At 51.6% G+C, this 19,392-nt stretch overlaps 2 protein-coding genes across 5 annotated transcripts in view; one reads left to right on the top strand and one right to left on the bottom strand.

Moving 5' to 3' along the window:
• Positions 1 to 1,244: 1,244 nt before the first annotated feature.
• On the top strand, positions 1,245 to 2,364 carry LOC136050034 (apelin receptor A-like). The gene has a single exon (XM_065738650.1). The coding sequence runs from the start codon at positions 1,248 to 1,250 to the stop codon at positions 2,337 to 2,339; it is 1,092 nt and encodes a 363-aa protein (XP_065594722.1). The 5' UTR covers positions 1,245 to 1,247; the 3' UTR covers positions 2,340 to 2,364.
• Positions 2,365 to 6,211: 3,847 nt separating this feature from the next.
• The window catches only part of MORC2 (MORC family CW-type zinc finger 2), a 33,868-nt gene continuing 20,687 nt past the window's right edge, over positions 6,212 to 19,392 (bottom strand). For 2 of the 4 annotated variants that reach the window (XM_065738820.1, XM_065738822.1), the window contains 16 exons: positions 17,818 to 17,900; positions 16,798 to 16,883; positions 14,447 to 14,587; positions 13,922 to 14,076; positions 13,651 to 13,779; positions 12,352 to 12,457; positions 11,176 to 11,308; positions 10,810 to 10,884; positions 10,324 to 10,704; positions 9,545 to 9,688; positions 9,396 to 9,450; positions 8,828 to 8,969; positions 8,296 to 8,487; positions 8,109 to 8,202; positions 6,761 to 6,949; positions 6,212 to 6,533 (listed from right to left, as the gene is read on the bottom strand). In XM_065738820.1, the coding sequence (XP_065594892.1) occupies positions 6,465 to 6,533; positions 6,761 to 6,949; positions 8,109 to 8,202; positions 8,296 to 8,487; positions 8,828 to 8,969; positions 9,396 to 9,450; positions 9,545 to 9,688; positions 10,324 to 10,704; positions 10,810 to 10,884; positions 11,176 to 11,308; positions 12,352 to 12,457; positions 13,651 to 13,779; positions 13,922 to 14,076; positions 14,447 to 14,587; positions 16,798 to 16,883; positions 17,818 to 17,900 (2,174 nt within the window). In that variant the 3' untranslated portion in view covers positions 6,212 to 6,464. Of the gene's footprint in view, positions 6,534 to 6,760; positions 6,950 to 7,601; positions 7,709 to 8,108; positions 8,203 to 8,295; positions 8,488 to 8,827; positions 8,970 to 9,395; positions 9,451 to 9,544; positions 9,689 to 10,323; positions 10,705 to 10,809; positions 10,885 to 11,175; positions 11,309 to 12,351; positions 12,458 to 13,650; positions 13,780 to 13,921; positions 14,077 to 14,446; positions 14,588 to 16,797; positions 16,884 to 17,817; positions 17,901 to 19,392 lie in introns of those variants that run through there. The other 2 variants (XM_065738821.1, XM_065738823.1) reach the window with 2 other exon arrangements.

Raw genomic sequence — 19,392 nt, 5'->3', positions numbered from 1 at the left:
CCTCCTGCACATTTGCTTACGGAGCTGACAAACCTGCCCCTAACTGCTGCACCTGCCCTGGGAAAGGAGCGGGTTTCCTCTGCTTTGCCCACCAGCAACAGGGCCGACCGCTCCCCCTGGCACTGCCCTGCCTGGATCTGCAGGGCTCCTTCTCCCCGTTCCCAACGGGATTGCTCTCCCTGGCGAAGTGGGAGGTAAATCCTCGATGCCCCCCAGGGCCGGGAGTGCGTGAGATACCACTTGATAAGCATTTGAGGCTGCGTGCATCTGACTCCTGGAGAAACGGAGCAGCTGCGAATTCAGGGATACGAGAAATGGGAGAAAAGCCTCCTCGTTCATCTTCTGTCTATTGTAGGGCAGCGGTCTCGGGGAAAAGGAAGGACTGAAGAGCCTCTATGGAAAGTTGGGTGGAGGTGCAGCTGCTGCTGGAAAAAAAAAGCAGCCACAGATGAAATGTGTGGAGGGGCGGATGGGAAGTGGCACCTCCTGTGAATGCTTCTGCAAGTGCCAGGGACACAGCCCGCCCCGCTGCACCAGCTGCAGCCTCGGTGCCTCACAAACGGGCCGAGAAAACGGAGAATGCTTTCGGAAGAGAAACAGAGAATGCAGGCAAATAGGGTCCTGCAGAAAGGACAAGGCTGCTCTTGTCTGAGAGAGGGGAAAAAACAAAACGGGCCCTGATGAAACAGAGAGTGAGCTGTAGGAAATGAGCTCAGGTGACAGAGAATTTGCATCCGGACACCTCGGCCACAATGCTATGGGGGTTGTTTCGCTTTCTTCCCTGACACCTGCAGGTCCCACTCACCTCTGGCATGGCTGCACAACGGGACTGCTTGGTGCAAGGTGGGGTGGGGTGTCACTGTGCCCAGAGTGCTGCTCAGACAGCTCTGCTGTCCCGCTGTGCTCAGCACAAAGCTTTTGCACTGCTGCATCTCTGCCTGCATCCCTACAGTATCCCTGCAGCAGCATCCCTGCTCCGTTCCTGCCTACATCCCTACTGCATCCCTGCCGCACCCCTGCTACTTCCCTGCCTTCATCCTTACTGCATCCCTACAGCATCCCCGCATCCCCCTCTCTCCCTCCGCTCCCGCATCCCGTGCACATCCGCCCCATCCGTCGGGGCCGCACTTTCGGGTACCCACCCCACCCTTTTCCCCCCCGGAGCCGCCCCCATCGCTCTCCGCCCCCTCGGGGCGGCGCGGACCCCTTAATAGCGGCGCCGCGGAGCGCGGGGTCCGCGCGGGGCGATGGAGTACGCGGAGGCGGATTACTACTACGGGGACGCGGAGGAGGAGGAGGAGGAGGGCGGCAACGGGACGGCGTGCGCCTGGCAGGCGGACTGGGAAGCGTCGTTCTCGCTGCTGCCGGCGCTCTACGCTCTGGTCTTCGTGCTGGGGCTGGCGGGCAACGCCCTGGTGCTGCTAACGGTGTGGCGCGGCCCCAAAGCCAAGCGGCGCTCCGCAGACGCCTACATCGGCAACCTGGCTCTGGCCGACCTCGCCTTCGTGGCCACGCTGCCTCTGTGGGCCGCCTACACCGCGCTGCGCTTCCACTGGCCGTTCGGCGCGGCCCTCTGCAAGCTCAGCAGCTACGTGGTGCTGCTCAACATGTTCGCGTCCGCCTTCTGCCTGGGGGGGCTGAGCGCCGAGCGCTACCGCGCCGTGCTCCGCTCCGCCCCTCCGCCGCCCCGCGCCGCGGCCACGCGCGTCCGCCGCCCCACGCTCGGCGCTCCGCTCGCGGCTCTTTGGGCGGCGGCGGCCGCGGCCGCTCTGCCCGCGCTGCTGCTCCGCGAGGCGCGGAGGGACGCGCGGAACCGCACGCTGTGCGATCTGCGCCTGGGAGGGGCGGAGCGGGCGGCGGCGGCGCTCAGCCTGGGCAGCACCGCGCTGGGCTTCGCCGCTCCGCTGCTGCTCATGGCCGTGTGCTACTGCTGCGTGGGGAGAGCCGTCCGCCGCCACCTGCGGCCGCGGGGAGCGGAAGCGGCGGCGAGGAGGAGGCTGCTGCGGCTGATCGCGGCGCTGGTCGGGGTGTTCGCCGGCTGCTGGCTGCCTTTCCACCTGCTCAAGAGCCTCTTCGTGCTGGCCGCCGTCGGCTTGCTGGAGCTGCCGTGCGCGCTGCTCGGCCTCATCTCCCGCCTGCACCCCTACGCCACGTGCCTCGCCTACCTCAACAGCTGCCTCAACCCGCTGCTCTACGCCTTCCTCGACGGCCGCTTCCGCGCGCAGTGCCGCGCGCTGCTGGGGCTGCGCGGATCCCGACCCCCCCCCGCCGCCTCCTCCACGCCGAGCGCGCCGACGCAGCGCTCCGAGCTGCCGTCCTCGGGGGGCACCAAGGTGTAGCGGCCCCCACCCCTCCCAATAAACGGCCTCGCCGCCCTTCGGAGCCCGCTCCCTTCTTCGTCCGGGGGTCCCGAGGGGAGAGGGGCGGCCGGAACCGGGGGTACCGCGGCCCCGACGGCTGCTGCCGTCCCCGCTCCTCGAGACGTCCGCTCGGGGAGGGGCGAGGACGTGGGCACGGTGCTCTTCCCCCCCCTCTCTCGGGGCAGTGCTGCCCGAGGTGCGGTCTGACGCTGTGACCCGGGCTGAGAACCCCGTCCGGATCGGAGGGATCCGCGCTGAGCTGAGCCAGGCAGCACCGGGCTTCGGAGAGCGTGCGCCCGGCAGGAGTTACCCTGCTCAGATATAAGCGTGGGGCTGCTGTGAGCCCGGTGGCACAGGGCAGCCCTGTCCTGGGGCCGGATGGTTGCTGGTGGTCCGAGGGCTGTGCTTCTGCTTTCATAAATGGACGGGTGAGCCCTACTCCGAGCCTGGCTCTGCAAATCCAATGGGGTCCTTGTTCTGTCCCAGCACCCGCAGCCATGGCTGCGGCCACAGCGTGCCAAGCCCAGCCCTGCGCGGTCACCTGGAGCCCTCCTGCAGCTCCTCCTTGCCTTAACCGTAGCAGGTCACATCTCCAGATCTGTCCCGCTCTCCTGCCACCCAGCCAGCCGCGGTGTGGGGCTGCTGTGCCCTGGGATGTGAGCTCCAACCAGACCCAGAGCCACATCCCTGCAGCTGTGGGCATGAGGGGCGAGCTGCCAGCCCCCCGGCAGAGGGGGTGATGATGGAGCTGGCCCTGCTCCCATGTGCACTGGGGTGGAGGGCTGGGGGAGAGAGAGGGAAGGCATCCCTGCGTGGAAAGCACTTGGCAGCTGCCAGCCCCAAGGCCATGTCCTGCATAGGCATGGGTGACCCTGCAGGCTCTGCCCTCACCCTAGCTGTGCTCCGAGCTGAGAGGTCCCTTCCCTGCTGCCCCACGGTGCCAACCTCTGTGTTGGGAGAAGGAGCTGGGACAGCTTGGGGTCCTCCCAGGATTCCTGCTCCGCTACTTCACACCTGGGCACTGCCTCCAGCTTCCAAATCTGCTCCCATTGCTCAGGCTCGGACAGATGTGGAGCTTTGGGATGGCTTTGGCAGTGGCATACTGACCCTGCCTGTGCTGTTGGGCCCCACGCTGCTTGTCCCCTGGCTCAGCTATGGTGGGGCAGTGGCTCGCACAAGGCCGGCAGAGCTGGGGAGAGGGTCAGGGGGCAACGCAGCCCTCCAGAATGAGGGCATACAGAACCCCAAGGACAGCCAGGGGTGCACTGGGATGAGCAGCTGTGGCACGACAGCTCCCGCAGCCAGGCCAAGCACCGTGCTGCTGTGGGGCTGAGGATGCTGCTGCTGCTGCCAGGAGCCCGTGGCAGCGGTGGGAAGCTGCCAGCTGCTCCCAGCACAGGGACAAGGGCCCACTGTGCCCCTCACGGTGCCTTGGCACAGGGCTCAGTGGGTCCCTTCTCTCGACCAGCAGAGCCTTTCACGGTGATGCAGCCGCTTCCAGGCAGCTGGCAGGAAAAGGAAGGCCTCCAAACAGACAGCGCCGAGCCAACAAAGCCAGGGTCAGGCTGTGGCTGCCCTGCAGCGCTGGGCATTCCTCCCCTGCCCCAAGGTGTTGCCCTGGAGACACGGCAGCACGAGGCCGGCACCTCTGCACGTGCCTGCATTCCCAGGTGCCCGCAGCCCCCACGCACACAATGCAGCACTTCACGAGCCCCCACGGCAGCTGGGCTGCAGCTTCACTCAGCCCCACAGCACAGCCCGGGGGGGCTGAGCAGCCCAGGCCTGGACAGAGCTGCTGCCCCAGCTGTAGCCAGAGCATGCTGCTCCAATAGCGGCACAGCAGATACACAGGAGCAATGCGCAGCCCTCCAAAGCCACAGGGGAGCTGTGGGCGCAGGACCACGTCCCTCACTCACAGAGGGCCCCATTGCCACGAGCTCTGGCCTCGTTCCACACTACACAACACACCAAGTGAAAAGCAGGAAAGTTATCCAGGAACAATAACCACAGCAAGACCCAAACGTTTAAGCATTTATTTTTTTTTGCTTCATTATTAAATTACATGTATTTGCCACTTTGTGGATGGCCCGTTCCCGCAGACACCCACTGGGATGGGGCTCTGAGCTCTGCGTGTCCCCGTTCAGTGCAGCACAGTTGGATCAGATGGCTTTAGTGGTCCCTTCCAACTCAACCCATCCCTTCCAACTCAACCCATCCCATGGTTGTTAAGAGTTTTCACTGTGATGCGATGGCTGCGGGAACGATGTCCCAAGGAGATGGCAAATTATGGGTATGACGTTGGTCTGATTAAAGGGAGGTGGTTCTAGGTGTTTCTGTATGAGAAACTCAGCTGGGAGCAACTGAGGAAGCAGTGCCCAGCTGTGGTAACATGAGCAGCTGCCTGAGGTGACCTCCAGACGTCACCCCGTTCCTATTTTTTAAAGGCATTAGCAAAAACCTAATGCTGTACGTGGGTCCAGTAAGCGTGGTCATAGAAAACCCTAAGACTGGAACTGCTGCAAACCCTGAGATTGAAATGAAGGCAAAGAAGTAGCAGGAAGGGGTTGAGAAGGGTTTCAGTAGCACCTGAGAGTTCTTGGCTTCCTTTTCCTTAGAGCTGGAGGTGATGGGGACAGCTGCACAGATGAACAGAACTCCAGGGGACAGAGATTTCTTCTCACTTTGACACGGAGGGAACATCTTCACCTGAGCACCAGTGTGTGATCCCCATTACCACCTCCAACACACGGGAGGAGCTCGAGGAGCTGGTGGAGCCTGCTCCTGCTTTTAAGGCACGCTGCCCCTCCGCCCCAGTGTCCAGGGCTGGAAGGATTCTCCTTACCCTCATTTCTTCCACTGAAGGAAAGCAGTCAGCCTCAGACTGCGCGCTGCCACAAGGACCTGGAATGCAGGTAAATGAACCAACCTTCCCTCTCTCTTCTGCTTTTTATTTTATTGATATGCAGAACGTAGAGTGGTCTAGTCACAGATGTATACTCTGAACTGTTCCCCCCCCCCCCTTGCAACATCTATCACACATTCAGCCTACAAAGGAAAGGAGCATTCATTTGGTGTTGCTGGAGGTGGGCACGTCTCGGTCACGCTGCCACTCACTAAGCAGTCAGCTTAGAGGTTTCTGAGCACGGAGTTCGTGCTCACCTTGTCCCAGAAGAGGCCAATGAACTCAAACCACATCAAGGAGTGGTCTGCAAGGAGCTGCAGAGCAGCCTCCAGCTTAGAGCACCAGGGAAACTCCTTGTTGCTGAGCCAGGGGCCAGACTACAGTGAGCAGTTTGGGGCTCCACATTCCAGTGCTTCAATCAGAATTACCTGGAACAGCAAGTGCATCACAGCAACACAAAGCTGAGGGAGTGACAACAACACGGGATCGCTTTATTTTCAGCTGGTTAAGGGGCTCTGCTGCTGTTGCAATGATGTCTCCAAGAAACAGCAGCAATAACGTGCTGTGGCTGCTAGGAAAGAACAAGAACTCCAGCTTTCTTCCTCTGGTCATTACAACTCACACGAGCAGCCAGCCTCTCCTAAAAGAAGGAGCCTCGTCCTCCGTACTGTCAGTACCATGAGACCCCACGTTTAGCAACAGCACAGCCAAACCTGCTCCCTGCCCCCACACTCAGCTCTGAGAGCCCTCAAGCTGCCACCCCCTCCACTCGTGCTCACACAGACTGCTCGGATCTCTCCTCCTCTCCCACTGTTTAAGACCTGGTTTTAACTTCCTGCCAGATTCTTATGAGACAACTTGCCAGGCATGACGTTCTGGTCTTCCAGGTTGAACATACACCTCAGGTGCAAAAAGGGGACCCACCCTTTTACTTCTCTATAACCTCCCATCACACCAGGCACAGTTCCCATTTATTTAAAAAATAAATATTTATAAACAAAAGGAAGAAAGAAATCCAAAGAATGATAACGTTAAAAACTCTCCTGCCAAAAGCACAGATGCCTTTTGGTCACAACAATCCGTACACCAAAATGATGGCAGCTCTGCCTACAGACTCCCTTCTCTCATCCACTGCAGGAATCCACACCTCCATCGAAGCAGCCAGCTCTCCTGTGCTTCCTGAGGGTGTGTAACAGGGCCATTCAGTCTCCTTTTGTGATCAAGTCCTCGATGTACGCATCCAGCTCATCGTCTGTATTAATGTCAATGTCCTGAAACGAAAAGAGCAAGAAATATCAGTGCAAAAGTGAACCCTGAAGAGAAGGGCAAGAATGGAAAGAACGGAAGCCCTCCTTCGTCCAGCAGCACACACCCTGCCTGAAGGTGGGCAGTGACAGCAGCACACTGCTGCTCTGGACCCAAGTGGCACCACACTGAGAAAGAGCCAAACAACTCAATTCTGGACTAACCCCTGCAGTGCCCAGCCTGGTTCACACACCTCCTGCACTTTCTGCAGCAAAGCCACAATGTTCGTCCTCAGCTTCTGCAGTTTCTCCTCTGTTTCCTTCAGCTTTCTCTCAGTGCTGCGGAGGTTTTCTTCGCAGGCTTTGGCCCGGGCATCAGCACGTGTCTGATATGAATTGCACAGGTTCTGCAGACCCATCTCATACTGTTTGAAATAATCTTTCTGTGGAAGATAAGAACAACAACGGATGGCACATCAGAAGAAGCACTAAGAGTGAAGGAGACCCCAGCTACCAGCAGGACCCACCAACTCCCCAGCTGCATTCCTTGCCACGCTCACATTTACAAACCTTATTTGCCTACAGGGTGAAGCACAGAAAATCCCACAGGTTTTCACCTTCCCAAAGACCAGAAATGCAACAAAAGCAAACTGAATTCAGATTAAGGATGCTGTGGTTTGGCAGTGTGTGAGAGAAGAGACGAGCCACAGAACCCCCATTTTCCAGTACCAGCACACAGACAGAGGTGCAGCCTCAGCCACCAAAGGAAGGACAGACTGTTCAAGCAGAGAAGGCTTCATCCCTGTTGGTTTAGTCCCACCACTTCTGATACTGTTCAGAGAACACATGCCTCCAGGTTAGGGAAGGAAACCCACAGTGCTGTTCTGTGGGGGCCTCCTTCCAGTCATTCAAACTCCGGTGGAATAAAAAGCCCTCAAAGCCTATCAAGTATTTCCTGAACACAGTGCTGCAGCTCACAGAAGCACTGACTCATGACAAACACGTTTCAGCTGTCCTGCTGGTTAAGGACTTGGAGAGAGTTTCAGCATGTGTTCTCAGCTTTAGTACATACATGAAGGAAATCTGGATACTGACCCCTATGCAGAATCCCATATGTTCCTTGCTCAACCAAGAGCCTTAAGGTGAATCACTGGTGGGCTGTGAATCTTGAAATTCTGCTCCATCTCTGTGAGCCTGGTCATCTGGAGAAGTACAAGGGGGTTGGCTTCCACGCTCCCTCTTACTTTTCAGATTGTCTCTTTGTAAGCAGGACTTAAAGGTCGGGGGGAAATGAACAGATGCACCTATGATCCACTTCTACACATCTCTGACCTGGCCTCTCTTGTTAAAAACTTAATATCAATGGACAAGAACTTCAGGCAGTAGCAGCCAACAGCTTTCCCACACAGATGTATGGTAACAGAAGACCTGAGGCACCATTCACGAGCTCTCATTCTTTTCCCCTCAGCTACACTAGTCTGCTCAGGACACAAGTCAGCTTTTCAGGTGCACAATCCTGCAACCAGCAGATGCAGGCTTGCCATAAGAACAGGGGAAATCCCAATAAACACATTTTTATTTTTCTAGATGTATTCAACTCACCAGGGGAAATGCCAGCAACCCTTCTGAACTCATGGAACTCAACTCCTTCTTGGAAACAGGAAAATTTGGAGGCAAGAAGTATCGCAAACAATTCCTATGCAGGAAAGAAAAACCAAAGCCAGAGTTGGAGTTTGAAAAACTAAAGCCATCCTGCTGCAGCAGCTCACAAGGAGAAGGGTGAACTCACCGAAGGATTTGGACTAGTAAATCTACTGTTTCTTGGCCACTGCTTGGACCTGTAGTGTCTGGTTCAATTCTGACACATTCTGAGGTAGAAGGTTCAGCCACAACAACCTCCTCTTCCTGCTGTGTGTCTGGGATCTGGCACTCTGGAGAGGGAGGCTTCATCAATCTCACATCCTCACTACCCTTCTCTACCCTGAGATGGGGAAAATAAAATAAAAGGAAAATCAGATATATTTGTCTACATTAGCAATACCTGAAACACTTAACAGCTCCAAGAGAATCTGTCTGTATGCACTGAGACCTCTAGATTACACAACAGCTGCCTCCACAGGAGCATCACATTCTAGTGATGAGCAGACTGTACTGAGTTTGTTGTGTCACTCTTTGCAAAGCAGCTGGACAGTCCTGAGTGCACACATGCTCCCTGACAGGGCAGCAACATATTTCTCTCTTCAGTATCTATGTAAATAAACCAGAGTCTTCCTCTTGAAAGCACAACAAGCCTCCAAAATCCAGTAGCTGAAGATAGTTACCAGCGATCTCTTGGTGTGGTGTCTGTAGGAACATAATCAAATTTCACCTTCCAGCGTACAGCATGCTTGCCCATTTCCACAGCTGTGACACGGCCTGTGAACCACTCCTTGTTCACACGGACTTCCACGTGCAGCCCTTTATCTGAAAGGAAGGAGGCAGTAAAGATGTTGGCAAATATTCAGATGCTGGAGAGCACGTTCTGCTTCATCTTTAGAGAAGACAGTCACAGGGAGCCAACCTAAAACCATGCTACTTCAAACGGTATGTGAACCATAAAAACATCCCTGCCACAGAGCAAGGAAATGACTGCTGCACTCTGGGCTGTTGTTCAGGCTCATATTAGACTAGGACTACTTCCTATGGGTTCCCACTGGGTCACTTTCCATTCAGTGCCTTGGGAAAAGATGCAGAAATTAACTGGTCTGGCAGAAGTTGCAACAGCACCTTTGCTAGAGGTCTCTCAGCCCCTCTTCTTTAGAAAGCTCATTAATGAAATGACACACCTGACCAGCGAATCTAACTCTGTAAAACAGCTCTTTCTCACTATATCACAAGTTCATTTCTCACCTTTCTGAGCTTTCTTCAGTTCTGCTGCATCTTCTTCCCCTGCACTGTCTGTGAGCTACAAGCAAAGCGAGGTCAGATTAGGTGTCTGCCGACAGAAGTGCAAACACTTTGACAAACACCCTCTGCTGCAGAGTCCCGTGCACTCTCACCTCTACCACCACCTCATTGGGATCCTTCTTCTCCTCTTTCACTCCTACAAATTTCCCTCGTTTTGCCCTCTCCTTCTTGCACTCCACTTCCTCCTCAGATATCTCCTCGGTAGTGTGTACTGTCCTCTTCCGGGGGGTGGAGGCCTGAAGGAAGCAAACAGGCTCCAGCTGTAACTCAGGTAATGCCATCAGACAAAATCTATTCACCAAGTATGTAAAAATTAAGAACAAGAAAAATTAAGAACAAGAAAAATTAAAATAAAGAAGAAAAGAGCCCCACCAGCTCAGCAACTTCACTATTCAAGGTTTTAGAGGGTGCCATCTGATAACAGAGCCCTCAACCCTCTTGCTGTGTTATTTTTTTGTGGTGTGACACAGCAACACAGGCTGTGCAGAGCAGCAGGTAAAGAGCTGATGGTTTCCATCTGTACAGGAACTGCTGAATCAGGGCCTGAACCACTGATTGATCACCTGAGGTGAGCACTGAGTCAGGAGCACAGGTGAAGGCAGTGACAGAAGGGGTGGCGCCTGGCTCCATCTCTCCTACACCTCATTTAAGGGCTGACTGCCACTAGAGAAGGATCTCTTTCTGGAGATCACTCCCTATGGAGTTTTTTCACTGCAAGCTTGGGACACAGCTGATCATTCCCTCTATTTTCAACTATTCCCTTCCACCATGACTATCTTTCTCCTTATACATCCTGACCACCATACTACCTGAACTGCTTATTCTGTTAACTATTCGTCTGTTAACTGTACACCATCCCATTGAGTCTCACCTGTGGTGATTTGACAGCAGCAGATTTCTTTGATGTTGACACCTTGGCAGTTTTGGAGTTGGGTGTCTCATGTAGGCTTTTGGGGCTCTGTGGGACAGCAGAGGATGGTTTTGTTGGTGTGGTTGGTTTGGCAGGAGTTCTTGAAGTGCAGTTAGACTTTCCAGCTGTCACAGCATCGTGGCGTGTCTTGGAAGTGCTGGCCTCTTCCTTGGAGAGAATGGTTGCCAATCTAGGAGTGCTAATACTTGTCCAAGTTGAAGAACTCTTTTTCACCTGACTGATGGACTTGGAGGAGGGTGTAAGTGATGGTGGTCTGCTGGGAGCATTCTTGATGACATCAGGTAAGGGAGGAGATCGCGGGCGCTGAGTTCGAGTCACTGACTGTGTGTTCCAGAACAAATCAAGGTATATAGAGAGAACAGACAGAAAAGTCATGCTGAGCTAAGGGCAGCACAGCAGAGCATCCTGCAGTGGTACCCCAATTACCTCCCCTGTAGGCCGTGTGGTCACTTCCAGAGGCAGCTTCTTTAAGTCAGCTTGAGACCGAACAGGCACGGTTTTCTATTAGAAAAAGAAAACCCAGGGATTTTTCCTTTAAAAGCAACACGAACTCAGCCTAGCAATCAGCTTTGCAGTTTCAAGGATGAGTAATTGTAAAGGTGGCATTTTCTGCTGTCCCTGAAGATCAGGACACCAGCAGTCAACTCCCATCTCCCTAGCAGGAAGTTGAAACCATCCCACCCACTGAATGCCATGCAGCACACACAGTATCAGGGGCCATTACTCAGCACCATCTGCTTACACCAGGTCCCTCAAAACCTGCTGTGATTAGTGGGGGACCTCCAGGTTTACCTGCAGTGCTTCTAGTTTTTCTTGCTGCTGGCGGATTTTCTCTGACAGCTGTTTCTGTTTCTCCTCCTGTGATTTTGAGTCCTTCTTCAGGGTTCCCAGTGGTAATTTCTGCTTCTGCTCTGGAGCTTCACACCTAGCACCAAAGGAATGTAATACAGCTTCAGTAGCAGCAGAACCTACACCTCTCACTCTCAGCACTGTTCCCATGTCCCATCCCTAGTGCAGCAGTAAGAGCCCTTTTTCTCTCTGCAGTGGCCACAATCTCAGAGGTGGATGTTTTCTCCCTGGGAACTGCATGATTTTAAGATCAAAAGCATTGCCAATAAAAACCACATCATTTACACTAGAAATTACCAGTTCAGAGCCCTGGAGCCATATTAAACAAAGTTTGGGAACAGACAGGTGAATACAAAGGTGGGTAAGAATTTGACTGCGTGAACTATGGCTACAATCCTATTTCCATTGACAGTGCAGAGAAACCACAAAGGAATTTCATTTCACAGAAGTGCAGGATGGTTGAGGTTGGAGTGCACCTTCTGGAGGCCATCTGGTCCAACCCTTCTACTCAAGCAGATATGCCTGGATAAGGATGCCCAGAACCATGTCCAGATGGCTTCCAAATATCCACAAGTAGGAATACCCCAGTCTGCCTGGGCAGCCTGTGGCAGCTCATGGTCACTCTCATGACCTAAGTGTTTCCTGATATCCAATGAGGATCCTCCTTTGTGTCCACTGCTGGTCACCTGTGCACACTGCCAGCTCATGTTCAAACTGGTGCCCACCAGGACCCCCAGGTCTTTCCTTTCAGCTGGGCTCTCCCATCATGCCCTGGTGCTTCAGGCTGTTCTTCCCCAGGTGCAGGACTGGGGAGGAACAAATTCTTGCTGAATTCGTGAGGTTGCTATCAGTCCACTCCACCAGCATGCCCAGGTCCCTCTGGAGGGCAGCACAACCCTTTGGCAAAAGAGCCACTCGTCCAGTTTTGCATCCAGCAAACCTGCTCAGGGCACACACTAATTTGTCACGTCCACCTGTATGTCAGCTCCTATTAGGTATGTCATCACTACTCGGTTAGTAAAGCACAGCCTACAGGTGTGCCATACAGATACAGAACTGCCTCTCCAAGAACTGACTGCAAATATGCAAATTATATTATTTATATCAACTGATTCTTACCTATTTTGTTCCGGATCAGGGTTCATAGAGCACTCCCAACTATCAGGGTAATTCTTCTCCACTGAACTCAGCTGGAATGGGAGAGTCCTCCATTTCAGGCATACATCTGTTCAAGTAAACACTTTGCAAGTCAGAAATACACAGCCTAAGGCGCACAGTCAGTTCCCTTTCCATAGCACTTCTCAAGCTTATTTAATGCCCAAGGATCACATCTATTTCCGAAACACATCCAATGACAATTAAGACTAGTGGCAAAATACAGATGCACACAACATATACCTGAACTCTGAGGAAGACCTCAAATCTGGTCAACAAAGCAACCGAAACAATAATCTGATGAAGCCTGGCATCAGCTGATACTGGATCCCTTCACATTCACTGCTGCAATGACAGCACTTCCAAACTGAGCAGTACACCCTGCAACCACTGCTCATCTCAGGGGGCAGGCTGCCCCTGAATGGCACCAACAGTCAAGAACTCAGAGACTCAACCACTAAAATCAGATAATAATGTAACAGACTGTAGATGAGTCAGATGCACTGGGCTTGGCTTTTAGGGCACTGCTGGACTACCAGGAAACCAACATCTTAAAACGTTAATAAAAGGCAACTATTTTTAAATCAGGCTTTGGAGGATTTCACGAGCCACAGCAAATATCAACAGTAATGATGATGAAGAATAACAGGAAAGCTCCTCCTACGTGTGAGGAGCCTGGAAGTTGCTGAGAAAACCATCTAGGGAGGAGAGCCTGACAAAATGATTCCAAAAGATTGGCATTACGTTCCTTGCTACATCCTCATTCCCCGTTCCCGTGGGAAAATGGTCATGGGAGTTTGGTGTCCCTCTATGAAATGAGAAAGTGCTTATGTTGAGATCTCCCTCCTCCTGGCTGGAGCAAGGGCTCAGCCACAGCCGTTCACCAGTGCACAGAAGAGAAGCTAAGAAGATGACTGTAAACGGTTCCTTTCAGTGCTGATACCTAGAGCTGCTCTGCAGCCTGGTGCATCAGAACACAAGTCACTTCGTTCTCAACTCTGCTGCTGAGTACACTCTGTAAGGGTGCATGAAGAACACCACGATCAGCACACAGTGAACAAAGCCTTATTTTAAGACATTTCAGTGCACCAGCAGATGCTGGGTAAAAGGCAAAGGGAACTCAGAAAAGGAGACAAGCTTTAGCAAGGAACCGTGATAGAAGAGCTCATCTCTAACCTCCTCCCATTCATCTGTGCCCAGATTGCAGCCAGGAGTTCCCTCCCACAGAGGAGCAGCCTCCAAACTGCACCCGCTCAGACGCACCGCACTGAATGGTGGTAGGAATCTCCATGGCCCTCCGGCGTTTGTAGCGCAGCTCAGCGGATGGAGGCTGGTTCCAGTTTGCTGACAGATAACCGAATTCATCCCAGAACTTGATGATACCCCTCTGGGCTGGAAAACAAAACGAGCTTCCATTCAGTACGGAGTTATAATCACAAAAAACACCGTGTTTGCTCTTGGCTGTCCTCTCCCTTAGTTCCCTTCCAGCCAAAGTCTCCCCCTCCTGCCCTTGCAAACTGTAAGGCTTTATTACCTATAGCTACATCCTTCCAGTACTGAGCTAAATGCTCTCCCATGGCCTTCAGCAGGTGTCGGTATTCTTTGGCATCAGCGAAGTCTTGTTTATTATGAGTTGGCTCCAGAACCAGATAGGGCACATCCACAACACCTACTACTCCACCACATGCCCTGTAAGAGGAGCACACAGTTCAGAGCAGCATTAAACTGCTAGGTTCAGACAAACACCACAGAGAACAGCAGGTGATGCACACACCAACACATACACACAAACACACACATGTGTTCTTGCAGCAGTACTGTTCTTCAGTTTATCACCTTTCTAATTCAGACTTGAGCTGGGATGGAGAGAACTTAACTGGGAAGCACACCAGGAAATGTTAACACATGTTTTATTGGTCAGAATGCACACTAAAGGTTGATACGATGAAAAACTCTCACGCTCATGAAGAATGATTCACACAGAATAAAGGCTTAAGTTATGTGTAAGAACATGTCAGACTTGAGCAGAAATATTGCTGAAAAATCTCCAAAAACTCACATGCCACCCTCCAGCTGTGGGCCCACCTTCTCATACATCTTGATCAGCCGACTGCAGTTATAAATGAACATGCCATCCAGTTCACGCTGCTCAATGTTCACACCAAAGATAAAATTCAGCTCTTTGGGTTCCTTCAGTGCTCTGGAAAGGAAGGAAAGAAAACTCTGAGAAGTTGGAAGGTTTTGTCCTTACTTCTAAAAACCAGGAATTTTGTTGAACGTACGTTACATCTGAAGATGAGGAAAACACAAAGGCTTTGCAACGCAGACATCCATTTAGGCTGAATGTTATCTGTTGAGGCAATTTGAATATTCATTTGGATGTGATTTCTCCTATGGGAATGTGTTTCTGGCTTCTATTTCAGATCTACTCTTTGAAGTACTCCAGTAAAGCACGGCTTTACGAGCACATCGTTAGCCACACAGCAGTCCTCTCCTATGCAGTTTTGGTTTGTCTCTTCCAGATGCAGCTCCCTATGCTAAATAAAACATTACACTCATACCCTGGTACAAAATCCCAGAAGCAGATCCATTGCATGTCTGTTTTCAGCTCTCCTGAGGCCACGCTTGTCTTCGCAGAGATGTGTATATATATACTCTTTCTTGGAAACAGAAGCTCCACAAGGCCTCGAATGGGACACAAGAGACCAATACGCCTCAGCTGCTGGCAGCATCCTCTCCTACTCCATCTTTGGCTTCTGAGATCCCCCTCAACACAAAGCCATCAGCAATGCCTGCAAATCTTCAGATTACATGTGAAGGAGACAGATGTGTAGGCAGCCAAGCCTACACAGGAGTCAGGAGAAAAGGCCATTTTCCCTGCTGTCTAATGGCTGTCACGTACACCTGTTTTCCTCATCACCACACATTTGAAATCCAACTGTAACTCACTCACACTTGAGCAGAAAGAGCTGCTCAAGGTTTGGAATTTCTCACTTCCAATCAGTCAACAAAGGCCATACTGAAGCTAACTTCTTTATTTTATGGCCAGTGTTTGTTGTTGTTCAGCTCTCCTAAAGGAAAAAGCTGCAAGGAAGGCTGGCCCACTCACAACGTTTTACATCATACATTATCAATGCTGTCAAAACCAAGAATTCAAAGACAAACTTTACATGGACAATTTAGATGGAAGCTGAAGATCACAGCTCTACCACTTCTGAATTAAAATTATTTAAGCTATTAAAATGCATTAAGTTCATCTCTGGCAACAAGTGTGGGATAGTCCTGACCTATGCAGGCATGTAAATTAGCATGCAAAGCAAACAGCAAGGAACAGAGACATGGGAAATATAAACTGCTAACTTCACAATCGGCCTCTATTTAATCAGCCTTTAAAAGTTCATCAGCCTTTGCTTTGAGAGATTAAGTTTTCTGTTATGATTTGTGAAATGCATACGAAAAAGCTGCAGAAAACTTGTATGGAAAGAGTTAATTATTCCTCAGTAGCAAAGTTAATTGCAGCCAGAGCTAAGTTACAACACTATCTTAGGAATTCATGGCAAGGAGCGTAACAGAATTCAACAGGCTGTGAGGAAACACCTCTACAATTCCAGAAGTCATTTCACTGTTAGCTGATAACGTTTGCTTGTTTCCCTGAATCTTAACTGCAAATGGAAAGCAGATAAGCAAGAGCTTATGTTAAAAAAAGAAAAAAAAAGCTATTTTCTACTACTTTTTCCAGGAACTAAGAGGAGAACAGCAGAAGCAATCTGAAAAGCCAACCCCCTCTGCTCTGCCCTGGTGAGGCCTCACCTGGAGTATTGTGTTCAGTTCTGGGCTCCCCGGTACAAAACAGACAGGGATCTGCTGGAATGAGCCAGCAGAGGGCACAGAGATGATACAGGGCGTGGAACAGCTCCTGCGTGAGGAAAGGCTGAGAGACCTGGGGCTGTTCAGCCTTGAGGAATAAAGACTCAGAGGGGATCTGATCCATGTCTATAAATATCTGAGGAGCGGGAGGCAAAGGGATGAGGCCGGACTCTTCTCAGCAGTGTGTGGTGATAGGACGAGGGGAAATGGCCATGAACTGAAGCATAAGAAGTTCTACACCAATGTGTGTGGGAACTTCTGCACAGTGCAGTGATGGAGCACTGGAGCTGCACAGAGAGGTGGTGGGGTCTCCTTCCTGCCTGGAAACCTACCTGTGCAACCTGGGCTGGGGGCTGCTTTGGGAGGAGGGTTGGACTCAGTGATCTCTGGAGACCCCTACAGCTCTGTGATTCCATCCCTATGGCCACACGCACGATGCCCACACATATTTAAGCTCTGAACTGTTCACTCTTATCACACGAAGCAGGAGAAACACTGGATCACGTGGAGTGAGCGGGCTGAGAACATGAGAGCTGTACTCACCGCTGCTTCGCGTCCTTAATCCTCTTCTTGACGTCGGCCTCCCGGCGCATGGTGATGGCAGAGTTCTGCACCTGGCGGAGCGTCACCTGCCGAACGTATGGCACAGTGAAACTGCTGCTGGGAGATCCACAAACACTGAACTCCTGCACTTTTTTTTCCCCCTCCTCTTCAAAAAGGACCCACGAATCTCAGAAATGTGAAGAATCCACCAGCTGTGCTGGGCAATAATTAGCACTCCCAAACACACAGGGCTGCGCCAGTTGCTGGGTTGCTTAAGCAGCTACAGAGCTTAAAAGGAAATGTCTAAATGTAACTGAGAGCGCTACCAAAGCCACAGGGTGAAGGGCAGGACACAATGGGGAAATAGATGGGATACTCAAATGCTGCATTTTTTGTTAGCTGTCACTAAGGAGTAATTTTAAGCTCGGGCCACTTGCTGACCCATCCAGCAGCTCCTTCCCAGCTCAGCCTTCTCACCTCTCCAAGGCCACAGCCTCAGCACAGGGAGGCAGCTTCACGAGGCACCATCAGAAGGAAACAAAAAGAACTTTCTAACACTGGCTCAAGAAAACTGAGAAACTGCAAGAGCAGCTAGAGAGAAGAGCTAGCAAAAAAAAAAAAAAAAAGGAAAGAAAATCCCCACTATTTTATTTTTGTTTGTATACTTTGCCTCAAAAGAGCACCGACCAAAGCACCTTCACAGTAAAACTCATATATTAGCAGGGACTGCCTGCCAATATTGATGTATATTCAAAGATGTGTGCACTGGAATGTCAGCATGCTTCCTTCTCTGTGGGGCTGGAAAAACAGACACGCTTAAGCACGTCCTGCAGTGATGACACCGCTGATGACTGAACACCGCTGACAACTTATCTCCAACAGAAGCCACCAGCTGCTCCCCTTCCATGCCCAAGTGCTAACAGCAGGTGCTAAGCAGCCAGCTCCCCGATCCAAAGCCGCAGTTCTGAACCTCTCCCTCAGTGCCTGACACCTGACTTGGTGGGAAAGCAGAAGTCTCACCCGGGACTCGCGCGTGAGGTCCCCCCCGAGGCGCAGCTCGAACGCACGGGCTTTGCTCTCTGCCTCCCGAGCCTTCTCCTCAGCTGAAACAGAGAGAAGGAACAAGATTGACCAACACCAACAACATGAGCCACTCAATGCAGACAGCACACAGCACGATATTCAGCTGAGGTTAACAGATTTCCAGAGGCAGCCTTTGCTGGGTTGATGGGACAACATAACACAAAAAGGTGCCAAAAATGCTATGGATGAGGTGACAGCGTTAACAAACCACCTTAAATTTGGTCAGAGGTGCAGGGCTGAAGTCTGTGAAAGCACATCTAAAGGAAGGACATCTCAGAAAGGTGTGCATTTGTGATATTCGCTAGGATTTTCCTGGAATAAAATATAAATTTGTGCAATACACAAAACAGGACACAGAAAACCTACTACTGCATCCAACACACTCTGCATACACAAATTTTACCACTAAAAAGAACTTCCTCTTCCCACCTCTTTTACATATTACCAACAAGACTGTGTGCCAGCTGGCACACATCACCCCATACGCCCACCCACTTTATATTCATTCAACAAATCTCATTTTCAGCAGAGAAATTCCTTCCTAAAATGGAGACACAAACAGCTTTAGCAAGTTAGCAACACATACCTTGCATCTGCATGCTCTCACATCCAAAAGCACATTGGCCATGATCCTCTAACACTCCCTTTCATGTCAGAAGGCTGCTGTGCTTACAGCTGTACTGACAAAGAGCTAAGTGTGTGGAGCATGCCTTTCTTCTCCATCCCACACACTAAGAGGTCCCATGGTAAATGCAGGCTGGCAAGCCATGCCCTGCTAGGGCAGGGGAAGCCTCCAGCTGCAGCTGCCACCTGCACCTTACCTCTCACAGAGGTATTTTGGCTGCCGGAGCAGAACTGAGGTTACTGCAACACGGTGTGAGCTTACGGGAGCAGAAATTGCAGAGAGTGACTGTAGAGATTTCTAACAGAAACAGACTGACACATTAAAAATCACTAGCAGAAAGGATGAGATATGCAACACGAAGCAAAACATCACACGACAGTATCACACAAGAGGTTCCTGGAGACAAGCAGCACCTCTCCAAAAAACACTGCTCTCCTTCCAACCAGAAGAAATCCAGACACTGCAGGGATTGTCTGTAAGAAGTCACCACTATGCTCAGGATTACATGTAGAAATGCACATCTGTAGTGTGTCCAGTGACAATGCAAAGACACAGTCAACCTGCTCAGACTGTGGAAGGTCACCTTTCCTTTCTTCTCAAGTGTTCTGTTGGAGTTCTGCTACTCTAGCTCCCACAAAAGCACACTCTGAGGTTCACAGTAACTTTATCCAGCAAGAAACAGCTTAATTGCAATGCGTGACAGAGTTGTCACCCAATCTCCTCACCCACAGCTTGGCTAAATGTGAAAACACGAATCTGTAAACAGCTTAAAAACACATCCACTTATGTATTCCATTTGTATCTGAGCTTAGACCGTAGCAGCTGGCAAACTAAACACAGCCAGGTCGGGAGGGAAGAAGAGAGCGATGCCTGGCCACAAGGGCACA

The sequence above is a fragment of the Cyrtonyx montezumae genome, unplaced genomic scaffold (genome assembly GCF_038088225.1).
Source record: "Cyrtonyx montezumae isolate F1298 unplaced genomic scaffold, pur_monq_1.0 scaffold_23, whole genome shotgun sequence".
NCBI classification, from domain to species: Eukaryota; Metazoa; Chordata; class Aves; order Galliformes; family Odontophoridae; genus Cyrtonyx; species Cyrtonyx montezumae.
Note: the sequence above shows the minus strand (reverse complement) of the source record. Positions and strands in the feature narration are given on the sequence as shown.